General features: G+C 42.8%; 1 protein-coding gene across 1 annotated transcript in view; it reads left to right on the forward strand.

Moving 5' to 3' along the window:
* LOC110522315 (inactive serine protease PAMR1) overlaps positions 1–16,662 on the forward strand; it is a 57,762-nt gene that overhangs the window by 4,756 nt on the left and 36,344 nt on the right. The window contains exon 2 of the mRNA XM_036977027.1: positions 15,796–15,972. Within this exon, the coding sequence (XP_036832922.1) occupies positions 15,796–15,972 (177 nt within the window). The remainder of the gene's footprint in view (positions 1–15,795; positions 15,973–16,662) is intronic.

The following is a 16,662-nucleotide window of genomic DNA, read 5'->3' on the forward strand; positions in this document are numbered from 1 at the left end:
TTTGTTGAACAAAAGGACCATTTGTGATGTTTATGGGACATATTGGAGTGCCAACAGAAGAAGATCTTCCAAGGTATGAATTATATCATTATCTCAGAGTTTTGTGTCGAGCCTGCTGGGTTGAAATATGATAGTGTTTGTATGATGGGGTGCTGTCCTCAGATAATCTCATACTTTGCTTTTGCCGTAAAGCCTTTTTGGCTGGATTATCAAGAAGTTCAGCTTTAATTTGGTGTATTCCACTTGTGATTGTATGGAAGTTAAATATTTATAATAATTTAATTTGAATTTGGCGCTCTGCCATTTCACCGGATGTTGTCAAATGGATCCCGCTAAAGAGATTTGATCCATAAGAAGTTTTAAAGCTTGGTTGCAAATGGGTCTTCCAAATGAACAATGACCCCAAGCATACTTCCAAAGTTGTGGCAAAATGGCTTAAGGACAACAAAGTCAAGGTATTGGAGTGGCCATCACAAAGCCCTTACCTCAATCCTATAGAACATTTGTGGGCAGAACTGAAAAAGCGTGTTACACCAGCTCTGTGTGGAGGAATGGGCCATAATTCACCCAACGTATTGTGGGAAGCTTGTGGAAGGCTACCCGAAACATTTGCCCCAAGTTAAACAATTTAAAGACAATGCTACCAAATACTTATTGAGTATATTTAAACTTCTGACCCACTGGGAGTGTGATGAAAGAAATAAAAGCTGAAATAAATAATTCTCTCTAATATTATTATTATTCTGACATTTCACATTCTTAAAATAAAGTGGTAATCCTAACTGACCTAAGACAGGGCATAAAATGTCAAGTATTGTGAAAAACTGAGTTTAAATGTATTTGGCTAAGGTGTATGTTAACTTCCGACTTCAACTGTATCACAGTCCATGCTTGAACAGGAAACTCCTCCACTGTCTTTTACAGTATCCCCAACACATACCATCCCTACATACACCACCCAGAGGAGTTTCCTGTTCCACGGCCCTAAATTGCTCAGGCCCCAAAATACCAGACAGCTGCTGCAGACAGTCAACTCACACACACACACACGCACGCAGTCGGACCTCTGGTCCCCACAAGTACTAGTTAAACACGTCCACACACACACACACACACACACACACACACACACACACACACACACACACACACACACTGAAAGCATTTGGATGTGAAATCAGAGCTGAGAGGAATGGAAGGCAGTGTGGCTCCACAGATGTGAGCCTGGAACTTGTCAACATTGATGTTTTATACACAACAAATAAAGAGGCTGCGAAGCAACCTTGAGATTGACCCAAAATGGACACCTATAGGGAGACTCCAGTGGATTGATATGGGATGGCATGCTGCCAGGGGTGGTGTGCATGCTGGTTTATGGCTAATATTTGTTTTTTGGCCAACCATATTCTGCACAATAAGTACATTCCTAGCCCAGTGTGTATCAGACAGAGCAGCCACACATTGGATCTGGTGTATCAGTCAATATTGTTTGTTCTTTACAGGCTCCTTGTGTTTCAATGTTGGTGTATTACCTCTTCTAAGGTCTTGTTACTGTGTGTGACCTGTGAATGGAGGGGGCAGTAAGGCAATGGGGTAGCAGGGCAGTAGGACAGGGGTCAGAGATAGTCATACCAGCAAGTTCCCAGCTCCCGTGACTGATCTGTTCGGCCCTGAAAAACAATGATGTCAGCTTCTGGATCCACATCAAAGCTGCATATACAACATGTGCCTAAACCCCATACACGTTAGTTTCATGTTGGAGCACATCTCACGGCAGCATAACATCAGGGGTGGAAAAACCAGATACCAATTACATAATACCATAGAAACCACGCAAACCACACTGAACTCCGAATGCCCAGCCAAAAGCTTGGAAAATTACTTACGTGGGGAGTTTACTGTCCCAGGCTGTAGACTAAGAAGACCACCAGGCTGTAGTTTCAAGGAAACCACCATTGTCCCAGTGCCCAAGAAAACCACGTGACATGCCTAAATGACGATAGCCCTGTCGCACTCACCCTAGTCATCATGAAGTGCTTCGAGAGACTGGTCATGGCCCTCATCAAGGCCAGCACGTCATACACAATCCAAGTTGCCTACCGCTCCAACAGATCCATGGACGATGCCATTTCCATTGCGTGGGATGGGGGGGTGGGACGGACCTGAGCTTCCCTAAATGCAACAAAAGTCGAACTTTTGGGGGGTCTCTAATGTAACCATTCTCCTACAGTGGTTTGCGAAAGTATTCACCTCCCCTTTTTTCCTATTTTGTTGCCTTACAACCTGGAATTAAAGTAGATTTTTGGGGAGTTTGTATCACTTGATGTGCATAACATGCCTACCACTTCGAAGATGCAAAATATTTTGTATTGAGAAACAAACAACAAATATGAAATAAAACCTGCAAACTTGAGCGTGCTTAACTATCCCCCCCCCCCCAAAGTCAATACTTTGTAGAGCTGCCTTTTGCAGCAATTACAGCTGCAAGTCTATTGGGGTATTTCTCAAAATCTTGGCACATCTAGCCACTGGGAATTTTGCCCATTCTTCAAGGCAAAACTGCTCCAGCTTTTTTAAGTTGGATGGCTCCCACTGGTGTACAACAATCTTTAAATCATACCACAGATTCTCAATTGGATTGAGGTCAGGGCTTTGACTACGCCATTCCAAGACATTTAAAGGTTTCTCCTTAAACCAGTTGAGTGTTGCTTTAGCAATATGCTTAGGGTCATTGTCATACTGGAAGGTGAACCTCCATCCCAGTCTCAAATCTCTGGAAGACTGAAACAGGTTTACCTCAAGAATTTCCCTGTATTTAGCGCCATCCATCATTCCTTCAATTCTGACCAGTTTCCCAGTCCCTGCCGATGAAAAACATCCCCACAGCATGATGCTGCCACCACCATGCTTCACTGTGAGGATGGTATTCTCGGGGTGATGAGAGGTGTTGGGTTTGCGCCAGACATAGCATTTCCCTTGATGGCCAAAAGCTCCATTTTAATCTCATCTGACCAGAGTACCTTCTACCATATGTTTGGGGAGTCTCCCACATGCCTTTTGGAGAACACCAAATGTGTTTTCCTATTTCTTTCTTTAAGCAGGGGCTTTTTTTCTGGCCACTCTTCCGTAATGCCCAGCTCTGTGGAGTGTAAGGTTAATTGTGGTCCTATGGACAGATACTTCCATCTCGGCTGTGGAGCTTTGCCGCTCCTTCAGGGTTGTCTTTGGTCTCTTTGTTGCCTCTCTGATGAATGTCCTTGCCTGGTCCGTGAGTTTTGGTGGATGGCCCTCTCTTGGCAGGTTTGTTGTGGTGCATTTTCTTTCAATTTTTTAATCATGGATTTATTGGTGCTCCGTGGAATGTTTAACGTTTCTGGTATTCTTTTAGAGCCCAACCCTGATCTGTACTTCTCCACAACTTTGTCCCAGACTTGTTTGGAGAGCTCCTTGGTCTTCATGGTGCCGCTTGCTTAGTGGTGTTGCAGACTCTGGGGCCTTTCAGAACAGGTGTATTTATACTGAGATCATGTGACAGATCATGTGACACTTAAATAAAGACCACTTGTGTGCAAGTAATTGGTTGCACCAGATCTTATTTAGGGGCTTCATAACAAAATGGGTGAATACATATGCACTCACCACTTTTCAGATTTTAATTTTTTTAAATAAGTAATTTTTGAATTTCACTTCGCCAATTTGGACTATATTGTGTATGTCCGTTACTTGAAATACACATAAAAATCCATTTAAATTACAGGTTGTAATGCAACAAAATAGGAAAAACTCCAAGGGGGGTGAATGCTTTTGCAAGTCACTGTATTTAAAAAAAAATGCAATTGGTTGTGCTACGGTGGTAAATATTATAATTAAAGCTTATTCCAAATTAAACGACACACCTCTCTGTCAGGGTTTAAACCAGTGACAATTGGTACAGGTTCTTTCAATTTGGGCTCCCGAGTGGTGCAGCGGTCTAAGGAACTGCATCTCAGTGCAAGAGGTGTCGTTACAGTCCCTGGTTGAATCCAGGCTGTATCACATCTGGCTGTGATTGGGAGTCCCATAGGGTGGTACACATTTGCACCAGCGATGTCTGGGTTTGGCTGGGGTAGGCTGTCATTGTAAATAAGAATTTGTCATTAACTGACTTGCCTAGCTAAATAAATGATAAAAAATAATTGTATTCATCTCTCAACTCTGCCTCTCTCACTGTCTGTCTTGAGTTTTCACTAGCACACTTGCAACATTGTATAAACTGTGTCCATTCTGCTAGCTAACTTGCAACATTATCAACTGGGCCCTCACAGTTTCCTGTGCAGGTGAGCTCAGGACAGACAGCTGTATTTCAGCACCAAAAATGTGTCAGCAAGATGCATCAATTAATTCAGGCTACAAAAATGTAGGCTTAAGGACAATCACCGAATATTATTACACTGTTGGGTGTTTTGCAAAAGATGTCTCAGTCCCTTTATCACATGGCCGTGCACTGTTTGGATGCTGGAATTATGATGTTTTCCTCTTGACAATCAGATGAAAACATCATGATTGGTTGTGTTCATGACAAAATAAAAGGTAATACATGTTTACTGTTAAAATACATGTCTTTGCTATTAGGCCCATAAAAAAATAGAAAGTTTCACTACCTTACCGTCAGGCAGACTATCCACAAGCCATCAGACTGCTAATCACTTGAAATGGACCGACCAACTGCACTGACTCTCTGCACCTTAGCAAACATGCACCCCCACACATACATGTACACACACACACACACAGTTCCCACCAGCTCTAATTTCTTGCCCACAAAAGTGTTACTATGCGATGTATGGGCTATTCAGGTGTTGAGCTGTATGCCTCACGAATGTGTGTTTGTAGGGCAGTAAGACATATCTCTTTGCTTTGTATAAGACCTGCCAAAGCACGACCCAGAAGACATGTACTGCCATTGAGGCTTGGTAAACAGTCATTAGCTGCGAAGAGGTAGAGGAGTGGGCTCCCCTCTGAGATAGAGCAGCATTCCTGCATGGTCCAGCACTGACAGAGAGAATACTTTTAGTCACGGTCTGATCAAAACATAATAGACTTATCAGCAGAGCTTTGTCTCAGGAAACAAAGTCAAATCGAATCTAATTGTATTTGTCACATGCGCCAAATACAACAGGTGTAGATTTTACCGTGAAATGCTTACTTACAAGCCCTTTCCAAACACTGCAGAGTTAAAAAGTACAAATAATTATCTAAATAAAAAAAGGAAATATTAGCACAATAAAATTACAATAACGAGACTCTATACAAGGAGTACCGTTACTGAGTCAATGTGCAGGGGTACGAGGTACGCAGTTCAGGTAATATGTATATGTACAGTTGAAGTCAGAGGTTTACATACACTTAGGTTGGAGTCATTAAAACTCAATTTTCAACCACTCCACAAATTTCTTGTTAGAAAACTATAGTTTTGGCAAGTCTGTTAGGACATCTATATTGTGCATGACACAAGTAATTTTTCCAACAATTGTTCACAGACAGATTATTTCACTTATAAATCATTGTATCACAATTCCAGTAAGTCAGAAGTTTACATACACTAAGTTGACTGTGCATTTAAACAGCTTGGAAAATTCCAGGAAATTATGTCATGGCTTTAGAAGCTTCCGATAGGCTAATTGACATCATTTGAGTCATTAGCATGTATTTCAAGACCTAGCTTCAAACTCAGTGCCACTTCGCTTGGCATCATGGGAAAATCTTTAAAAAATCAACCAAGACCTCAGAAAACAAATTGTAAATTGTAGACATCCACAAGTCTGGTTCATCCTTGGGAGAAATGTCCAAATGCCTAAAGGTACCAAGTTCATCTGTACAAACAATAGTACGCAAGTATAAACACTATTGGACCACGCAGCAGTCATACCGCTCAGGAAGGAGACGCGTTCTGTCTCCTAGAGATGAACGTACTTTGGTGCAAAAAGTGCAAATCAATCCCAGAACAACAGCAAAGGACCTTGTGAAGATTCTGGAGGAAACAGGTACAAAAGTATCTATATCCACAGTAAAACGTGTCCTGTATCGACATAACCTGAAAGGTTACCCAAGGCCATGCTACCAAATACTAATGAGTGTATGTGAACTTCTGACCCACTGGGAATGTGATAAAATAAATAAAAGCTGAAATAAACCATTCTCTCTACTATTATTCTGATATTTCACATTCTTAAAATAAAGTGGTGATCCTAACAGACCTAAGGCAGGGAATTTTTACTAGGATTAAATGTCAAGAATGAAAAACTGAGTTTAAAAGAATTTGGATAAGGTGTATGTAAACGTCCGACTTCAACTGTAGGTAGGGGTAAAAGTGACCAGGCAATCAGGATAGATTATCAACAAAGTAGCAGCATCGCATGTGAAGAGTGTGAAAGTGTGTGCGTGTGTGTGTGTGTGTGTGTGTGTGTGTGTGTGTGATGTCTATGTGTGTGTGTGTGTGTGTGTGTGTGTGTGTGTGTGTGTGTGTGTGTGTGTGTGTGTGTGTGTGTGTGTGTGTGTGTGTGTTGTGTGAGTGTACGTAGTGTTTGTGTGTTGGAGTGTTAGTGTAGGATGTGTCAGTGTGTGGGTAGAGTCCAGTGAGTGTGCATAGAGCCAGCTCAAGAGATTCAGTCCAACAACAAAAAAGGGGGTTAACGCAAAGCTTTAGGTTAAAAGCTGTTCAGGAGTCTTTTGGTCACAGACATGGCTCTCCGGTACCGATTGCCGTGTGGTAGCAGAGAAAATAGTCTATGACTTGGGTGGCTGGAGTCTTTAGGCCCTTTCCTCTGACACTGCCTGGTATAGCAGGAATGGATGGCAGGGAGCTCAGCCTCAGTGATTCGTGGTCCGTACACACTACCCTCTGTAGCTGCTTATGGTCAGATGCCAAGCAGTTTTCCATACCAAGAGGTGATGCAGCCAGTAAAGATGCTCTCAATTGTGCAGCTGTAGATCTTTGTTTTGTTTCACTGACTTTAAGGGGGTCCTGGCACCAAATTGCCAAGTCTCTGACCTCCTCCCTATAGACTGTCTAATAGTCATCGTTGATCAGGCCTACCACCGTCGTGTCGTTGGCAAATGCAATGATGGTGTGAGAGTTGTCCACGGCCACACAGTCGTGGGTGAATAGGGAATACAGGAGGGGACTAAGCACGCACCGCTGAGGGGCCCCAGTGTTGAGGGTCAGCGTGGCAGATGTGTTGTTGCCTGCCCTCACCACCAGGGGGCAGCCGGTCAGGAAGTCCAGGATCCCGTTGCAGAGGAAGGTGTTCAGTCCCAGTGTCCTTAGCTTGGCAATGAACTTGGAGGGCACTATGGTGTTGAATGCTGAGCTGTTGTCAATAAACAGCATTCTCACGTAGGTGTTCCTTTTGTCCAGTTAGGAAAGGGCGGTGTGGAGTGCAATATACTTTGTGTCATCTGTGAATCTGTTGGGGCAGTATGCGAATCCATGGTGTCTCGGATGATGGTGTTGATGTGACCCATGACCAGACTTTCAAAGTATTTCATGGCTACAGATGTGAATGCTACGGGGCGTTCTTGGGCACAGGGACTTTGTGTACTGCTTGAAAATATGTACTGTAGGTATTACAGACTGGGTCAGGGAAAGGTTGAAAATGTCAGTGAAGACACTTGGCAGCTGGTCAGCACATGCTCTGAGTATGCATTCTGGTACAGAGAGCGTGAACACACAGTCATCCAAAACAGCTGGTGTTCTCATGCATGGTTCATGTTTGATCGGGTTGTTTGATCGGGTTTTGATCGAGATGTTTGATCGGGTTCAAGTTCGTGGCTGGGCCACTCAAGGACATTCAGAGACTTTTCCCGAAGCCACTCTTACATTGTCTTGGCTGTGTGATTAGAGTCGTTGTAGTATTGGAAGGTGAACCTTCGTCCCAGTCTGAGCCTCTGAGCGCTCTGGAGCAGGTTTTCATGAAGAATCTCTTTGTACTTTGCTCCATTAATCTTTCCCTCGATCTTGACTAGTCTTCCTGCCACTGAAAAACATCCCCACAGCATGATGCTGAAACCACCAGATTTCCTCTAGACATGACACTTGGCATTCAGGCCAATGAGTTCAATCTTGGCTTCATCAGACCAGAGAATCTTGTATCTCATGGTCTGAGAGTCCTTTAGGTGTCTTTTGGCAAACTCCAAGCGGGCTGTTATTTGCCTTTTCCTGAGGAGTGGCTTCCATCTGTCCACACTACTTTAAAGGCCTGATTGGTGGAGTGCTGCAGAGATGGTTGTCCTTCTATAAGGTTCTCCCATCTCCACAGAGGAACTCTGGAGCTCTGTCAGAGTGAGCATCAGGTTCTTGACCACCTCTCTGACCAAAGCCCGTCTCCCTTGATTGCTCAGTTTGGCCGGGCGGCCAGCTCTAGGAAGAGTCTTGGTGGTCCCAACTCTCTACCATTTAAGAATGATGGAAGTCACTGTGTTCTTGGAGACCTTCAATGTTGCAAGTTTTTGGTACCCTTCCCCAGATCTATGCCTCTATGCAGTCATGTCTCTGAGCTATACGGAAAGTTCCTTCAACCCCATGGCTTATTTTTTCTCCGACATGCACTGTCAACCATGCAACCTTACATAGACAGGTGTGTGCCTTTCCAAGTCTTGTCCAATCAATAGAATTGACTCCATGTTTTAGAAATATCTCAAGGGTGATAAGTGGAAACAGGATGCACCTGAGCTCAACTTCGAGCCTTATAATAAAGGGTCTGAATACTTATGTAAATAAGGTATTTCTGTTTTTAAGTTTAGTGCATTTGCAAAACATTTCTAAAAACCTGTTTTCGCTTTGTCATTGTGAGGTATTTTGTTTAGATTGCTGAGGAATTTGTTCTATTTAATCCATTTTAGAATAAGGCTGTAACATAACAAAATGTGGTTGATATAGAGTACCAGTCAAAAGTTTTGACACACCTACTCATTCCAGGTTTTTCTTTATTTGTACTATTTTCTACATTCAAAAATAATAGTGAATACATCAAAACTATGAAATAACACATATGGAATCATGTACAGTATTAACCATAAATCAAAATATATTTGAGATTCTTCAAAGTAGCCACGCTTTGCCTTGATGACAGCTTTGCACACACATGGTACCCCTTAGATCACATTAATAAGTTCAATTATGACATTCTATAGTGTGTATGATATGACAGGAATGTGCTTGGGGCAGCTCATCAATTCCATTTGGGACATTACAAAGCATGACTTTAGCATCTCTGGAGGCCGGAGACGATGTTTCAATCGATATGAATGCCAGACGCGCCAAAAAACCTGTTGACCCTCTCTTGTAGTTTCCCTGTAGGCCAATATAAATCAATTCCCACAGCATGCCAAATCAGCCTGGTATACGAGCCTAATTTATAGGCCAGTTAAACTGTCACTAAGCAGAAGGAGACCGTCGACACCTCAACATCCCAAGAGGATCCTCAGTTCACTCACAATCTGATAACTCAGTGATAGTCTGAGCCCTGACGAGTTCAAATGTAAGGTAATCACATCAGTAACCACCCTGGATGTACAGTACCAGTCAAAGGTTCGGACACACCTACTCATTCAAGGGTTTTTCTTTATTTTTACTATTTTCTACATTGAAGAATAATAGTGGAAACATCAAAACTATGAAATAACACATATGGAATCATGTTGTAACCAAAAAAGTGTTAAACAAATCAAACTATATTTTAGATTATTCAAAGTAGCCACCCTTTGGCTTGATGACAGCTTTGACCACTCTTGTCATTCTCTCATTCAGCTTCACATGGAATGCTTTGGTAGCCATGCTGGTTAACCTCTTCAGGATTAGCCCCTTTTTTTCAATTTGTTCACGCTGTTATCAAGGCAAAGGGTGGCTATTTGAACAATCTCAAATATAAATGTGTTCACTATTATTCTACAGAGCAGAAAGTATCAAAAATAAAGAAATACCCTTGAATGAGTAGGTGTGTCCAAACTTTTGTCTACTATTGTATATGGACCAGAACTTGGTTTACAAATCGTGTAGTTAATCTACAGCAACAGCGGTCAATTAAGCAATAATGCCAACATTGATTTCATTTTAATGACACACTGTGTCTCTTATTTGATAACACCAAGCCTTGTTCTTATGTAATCCACACTGTGCTCTAATTATAGGAAAGAGGATGACTATTGGACAGTTTCTACCACCCTAGCGTCTGTACACTGATGTACAAGTATATCAGTGAGTGTAAGCAGACGTGAGTCTGGGTAGATGGAGTCCAAGCCAATAACTACGAGGGCTAGATTAGTCTACCCAGACACTTAACAGATCCCATACAAATAACAGGATGCACTAAGTCACTGTCGCCTCCACTATGGCTCCCCTCCAGACTGCTGCTGGTGGTTTACTTAGTGCTGAGCTATGACCAAACAATATGAGACAAGGACAAAGTGGACTGTCTACTTTTTATAAAAGTATGCGTTTATTGTTGCCACCTCACAGTCCAACTTAGGTGCATGAATAGATAAACAGACTGGATACGTGGAAGGTATTTAGCAACTGCTGGAGGAAAAATGGAAGCTTCTTTATTCTTAAAACTTAATGCTGTAAAGCTGTTAAGTGTTGGCTTTTAACAATGGACATAAACAGGTTGGAGGCTAACCCATGGGCTTGTTGGTTATTATGTTCATTCTGTGGTCATTTACAGTGATCGTGCCTCTGATGCTGTCTGGTTGAATGCATGTGTAATTAACTCCAGTAACAATGCTGGTGAGGCTGTCCAAATGTATTGTAGAGCTTTGTAAAATGTCCCTGCATGTTCTATGTAAACAACTCTCCAAACCTCCCTCTCTTATGCCCTCACTCTCGGTTTCTCTATATGTCTCTCTCTCCCTCTCGGTTTCCCTCTATGTGCCCCCCGAAGAAGCAGACACACAGTCAAAGCAGAAGACACAATACAATACAAAAGAGATGAGTAGGGATGAAAACAAGAGCACTGGGCCACATGTGCTTTGAACACATTGTCACGATTTTTGAAATGAGTGGACCAAGGTGCAGCGTGCGTAGAGTTCCACATTATACTTAATAGTGAAACTTACAACCAAAACAACAAAGAATATAACAAACGTGCAGTATTGCAGTGCTCAAGGCAACTATACAAAAACAAGATCCCACAAACAACAGGTGGGAAAAGGCTGCCTAAATATGATCCCCAATCAGAGACAACAATAGACAGCTGCCTCTGATTGGAACCATACCAGGCCAAAATAGAAATGCAAAAACTAGAGTACCCACCCTAGTCACACCCTGGCCTAACCAAAATAGAGAATAAAAAGGATCTCTAAGGTCAGGGCGTGACACACATAAAACCATCTGGGAGGTATTGAAGAGGAGGGACAGGCTTATTGAGCAAGGGACAACTGGTTACATAAGCAATAGCTCAATGGCATCACACTGGAATTATACTGGAATCCTCAGATAATACACATTATGACAATGATGGATTCCCTGTAAAGACTTCCCTGTTGTCCCTGGAGTAAAACATTTTCCATAGGTTGTTGTTTTACACGAAACATAACCCTTCTTTTCAGTGTTACCACAGCAATAATATGTCAGCAAAAGAAGAACCGATCCAAAACAACCTGAATTGCGAAATCACTCATAGAGCTTTCCAAACAAAGTATGACAGCAGTGCAGTTGAATTGACTGTCTTCACTTATAATTACGCACTGATAATACATTTGACCTGGCCTCTCACAATCTATTCTCTGAGTGATGAAAATAGTATGCCATTCCTGAACTGTCCTTGGATGGCAGAGATGAGATTGAGATTCTTAAGGAGAAGTGCAGATCTCCCCTGAAGTAGGATATCGTTTATGAGTTGATTAATGTTACAGGGCCAGAGAGATGGGGGGATTGTAGGAAAGGATATCTAACCGCATTCCAGGACATCACCTGTACATCTCCTGTCCAGCTGACTGTCCACAAACAACCTTTCACAGATTAGTCAAAGCCTCAACACTAACTCACATACTCCCCTGTGTATGTATGCATGCATGTGTGTGTGTGTGTGCGTATGCGTGTGCGTGTGCATTCACTGTATGTGTACTGTGTGTATGTACTATTGAGGTTGTTACCATGGAGAATCAGCTCTGCATAGCAACAGGACTTTGGGTCAGAGGAAAGAGCCACAGAGCTCCGAAATAAACTCAGCAAAAAAAGAACTGTTCCTTTTTCAGGACACTGTCTTCAACCAAATGACTTTGCATTGTAAAGGGTTTAAACACTGTTTCCCATGCTTGTTCAATGAACCATAAACAATTAATGAACATGTACCTGTAGAAGGTCGTTAAGACACTAACAGCTTACAGACGGTAGGCAATTAAGGTCACAGTTATGAATATTTAGGACACCGAGGGTGCCTTTCTACTGACTCTGAAAAACATAAAAAGAAAGATGCCCAGGGTCCCTGTTCATCTGCGTGATCGCACCTTAGGCATGCTGCAAGGAGGCATGAGGACTGCAGATGTCCGTACTGGGAGATGCCTAAGACAGTGCTATAGGGAGAAAGGACGGACAGCTGATCTTCCTCGCAGTGGCAGACCACGTGTCACAACACCTGCACAGGATTGGTACATCCGAACCTCACACCTGCAGGACAGGTACAGGATGGCAGCAACAACTGCCCGAGTTACACCAGGAATGCACAATCCCTCCATCAGTGCACAGACTGTCCGCAAGAGGCTGGACGGAGGGTTTGTAGGCCTGTTGTAAGGCAGATCTTCACCAGACATCACCAGCAACAACGTCACCTATGGGCACAAACCCACCGTCGCTGGACTAGACAGGACAAAAAGTGCTCTTCACTGACGAGTCGGGGTTTCGTCACACCAGGTGTGATGGTCGAATTCACGTTTATCGTCAAAGGAATGGGTGTTACACCGAGGCTTGTACTCTGGAATGGGATCGATTTGGAGGTGGAGTGTGACAGTCATGGTCAGGGGTGGTGTGTCACAGCATCATCGGACTGAGCTTGTTGTCATTGCAGGCAATCAACGCTGTGAGTTACAGGGAAGACATCCTCCTCCCTCATCTGCTACCCTTCCTGCAGGCTCATCCTGACATGACCCTCCAGCATGACAATGCCACCAGCCATACTGCTCATTCTGTGCGTGATTTCCTGCAAGACAGGATTATCAGTGTTCTGCCATGGCCAGCGAAGAGCCCGGATCTCAATCCCATTGAGCACGTCTGGGACCTGTTGGATCGGCGGGTGAGGGCTAGGGCCAATCCCCCCCAGAAATGTCCGGGAACTTGCAGGTGCCTTGGTGGAAGAGTCGGGTAACATCTCACAGCAGGAACTGGCAAATCTGGCGCGGTCCATGAGGAGGAGATGCACTGCAGTACTTAATGCAGCTGGTGGCCACACCAGATACTGACTGTTACTTTTGATTTTGACCCCCCCCCCCCCCCCCCCCCCCCTTTGTTCACGGACACATTCTTCCATTTCTGTTAGTCACATGTCTGTGGAAGTTGTTTAGTTATGTCTCAGTTGTTGAATCTTGTTATGTTCATACAAATATTTACACATGTTAAGTTTGCTGAAAATTAACACAGTTTACAGTGAGAAGACGTTTCTTTTTTTTCTGAGTTTAGATTAACAGTTCAGGCCTTGTTGGCTGCAGTTACACCTCATGAAAACTGGGAACATGTATGTAGAAGTCTTAAATGCAGGGAAGAAAGAGAAGTTAGGAAGAGAGAGTGAGAGAGAAAGAGAGAGAGAGAAAACGAGAGAGGGAGGGAGAGGAAAGAAGGATATTATGATTGGACTGGTGGTGGGAGGGAATGTGTAGAATGCTGCGAAGAGAAGAGTGTTCCGTATTGATGACACGGTGCCATGTCTGAGGCCACTCTCTGTCTCTCTCCCCTCTTTCTCCCTCTCTCTGTCTTTCTCTTTCTCTCTCTCTCTGTCTTTCTCCCTCTCTCTGTCTTTCTCTCTCTCTCTCTCTCCCCTCTTTCTCCCTCTCTCTGTCTTTCTCTCTCTCTCTCTGTCTTTCTCTCTCTCTCTCTCTGTCTCTCTCCCCTCTTTCTCCCTCTCTCTCTCTCTCTCTCTCTCTCTCTCTCTCTCCCCTCTCTCTCTCTTTCCACATTCATCTCAGATGAATTTCCACTTGTCTCTGCTCAGACTTCTCCACAGTTACATAATGAAATCTGTTCAGTTTAAAAGGACCTCAGATCAAATCAATATCCGACTAAATGTTCCTCAGATTTATTGTGTACCAACCTAACACATGGAGAGAGGGTCAACATTGGTGCTGCCAGCCTGCCACATAATTCAATTTAGTTTATGATTAATGATTTGATTCAATAATGTGTTTGCCATCTTGCAACACTTGATTGTTAATGTATTTGCCATTAACAAATGAATGATGTCGGATGTAATACAATATGACAAAACACACACAGATGAGCAGGCAGAGGAGGAACATGTGTATAGAGAGGCTGCATCCATATGGCTGGATTCAACATCTAGGCATTTCACAGTGGTGATCCGTGGCTTGTTTGCCCAGAAAAATCTACTCAATTAGATATTATTCTAACAAATGCCCTTCATACGTTTACAGCCAATGGGATATGTGCCAATGAGTTCAGTGACCATTGTCGCGTTGCCTGTATAAGAGATGTTAAACTACCCAAATCTCGCTCATGCGTTATTACAAAGATAATTATTTTGAATTTTAATGAGCACATTTTTTCTTTGTCTGAGCTGGGTTTGAATGACTGGGGGGTTGTGTCATCTATCACTGACTCGGATCAGGCCCTTAATTGTGTTATTTCCCTGTTAACTCTGTTGCAGATAAATACAAAAAACTAAGGGTAAAAGACCGTTGTAATCCTTGTTTTACACATGAATTGTCTAAGAAATGACAGGAAAGACATTTCGATGGGCTGATCCTATGTCTGACTGCAAGACAAACTGATTCTACATCTGATTGGCAGTCCATCAGACATTTGAGAAATGGATGTCTATCCCTGGTTAAAAAAGCAAAAAAAGGAATATATCTTGCCTCTCCCTAAATATCAGGAAGCAAATTGTACAGTACACCTTCCTGACAGTTCATTATGGTGACATCATTTACCAGATTGCAGCAGCCACTACTCTTAAACCTTTGGATGCCGTCCACCATAGCGCCATTCGTTTTATCATTGGTGACAGTTTTAGTACACACCACTGCATCCTGTATCAACAGGTTGGCTGGTCCTCATTAAAGTCCCATAGATCAATTCATTACTCCCTTTTTGTTCACAAAGCCCTTCTACACAAGCTTCCAACTTATCTAACTTCTTTGCTAATGTATAAAATAATGAGATATCAAACCCGTTCACAGTGTTGGTTAGCTCTTCAGATTTCTTGGGTCTCCACGGAATTAGGGAAATCAGCTTTTAGTTTTCACGCTCCACATTTTTGGAATCACTTACAAGATTCATTACATTTGGATTCCCTGGTTACACTAGGGCATTTTCAAACTCTGATGATATATTAGTTCACTGAGGTGTGCAATTGTGTTGATTTATTGATTGATTGATTGATGTAATAACTTGTTTATGATGTCTGAATGTTAGTGACGTTCTAATGTAATGTACTTGTTATTGTATCTTGTTACATATTTGTATTTTATTTTACTTCTTGGTCTCGGGGTAGCATTGAAAATGAGACCCTGGTCTCAATTGGGCTCCCCTGATTTAAAGAAAAGTGAATTAGAAAAAATGTATTTGACCCAGGTGTGCTGGTTTGTTCCCAGACTACAGGTACCTGTATAACCACTGCCCGGGCCCAGAATGGAACGTCATGTGTCGGGGCTGCTGTGAGTATGACGTCATCCGTTGTAAGTGTCCTTTCCAGGGCACCCCTGTTGGCTACGCTGTGCCCTGCTGCCGCAACGCAGTCAACGAGTGTGACCCCTGCATCATCCACCCAGGTAAACCTGTCCAAGATCGCCATGCTGGCTCAAAACTTGGGGAGTACTTCTCCATTTAGGTTATTTTATCTGGTAAACCTGTGGAGCACTGGTTGAATGCACACTCTGTATAAGATTTGATTAACAACAACATGGTCAGATACATGGAGTTCCATTATGCCTTAGTGCTGGATTTGTTAATACTTGTTTCATTTGCAAGTACACACAGTGTGGAGGAGGCTATTCTACCAGTACATTTCTGAAACATCTGCCTTGTACAGTACCCATTAGATCCAGTGTCATGTCTTTACTGATGTTTTAGTCTGTATGCCATCTGCCTTCAAGGCTCTCTTATAAGCCTAGCCGACATACAATGGCAGTGAGGTTGGGCCATGTAGAGTGAAATGCAATAAGTTTAGACCAACCACATTAGAGAGAAATGCCTAACCCTCATTATTTTCCAGAAAATAGCAAGCTATTGAGAAACATTGTACAATTCATTACATTTGCTTTCATTGAGGGCACCCCTTTATGTTGCTCTCCTGTTGTGTATTTACTCTGAGGGGGAGGTGTGTTGGCAATAACAAAGTCAATACAGCATATATAACCTCAGAGAAAACTCATTGCTCAAAAGGCACAATGCGTAGTTATTATATTTCACCACAAGTTGTTGCAAGACTTGTTTACCTATCAGAATATGCTAATCTTTTC

Source organism: Oncorhynchus mykiss, chromosome 1 (genome assembly GCF_013265735.2).
Source record: "Oncorhynchus mykiss isolate Arlee chromosome 1, USDA_OmykA_1.1, whole genome shotgun sequence".
Classification (NCBI taxonomy): Eukaryota; Metazoa; Chordata; class Actinopteri; order Salmoniformes; family Salmonidae; genus Oncorhynchus; species Oncorhynchus mykiss.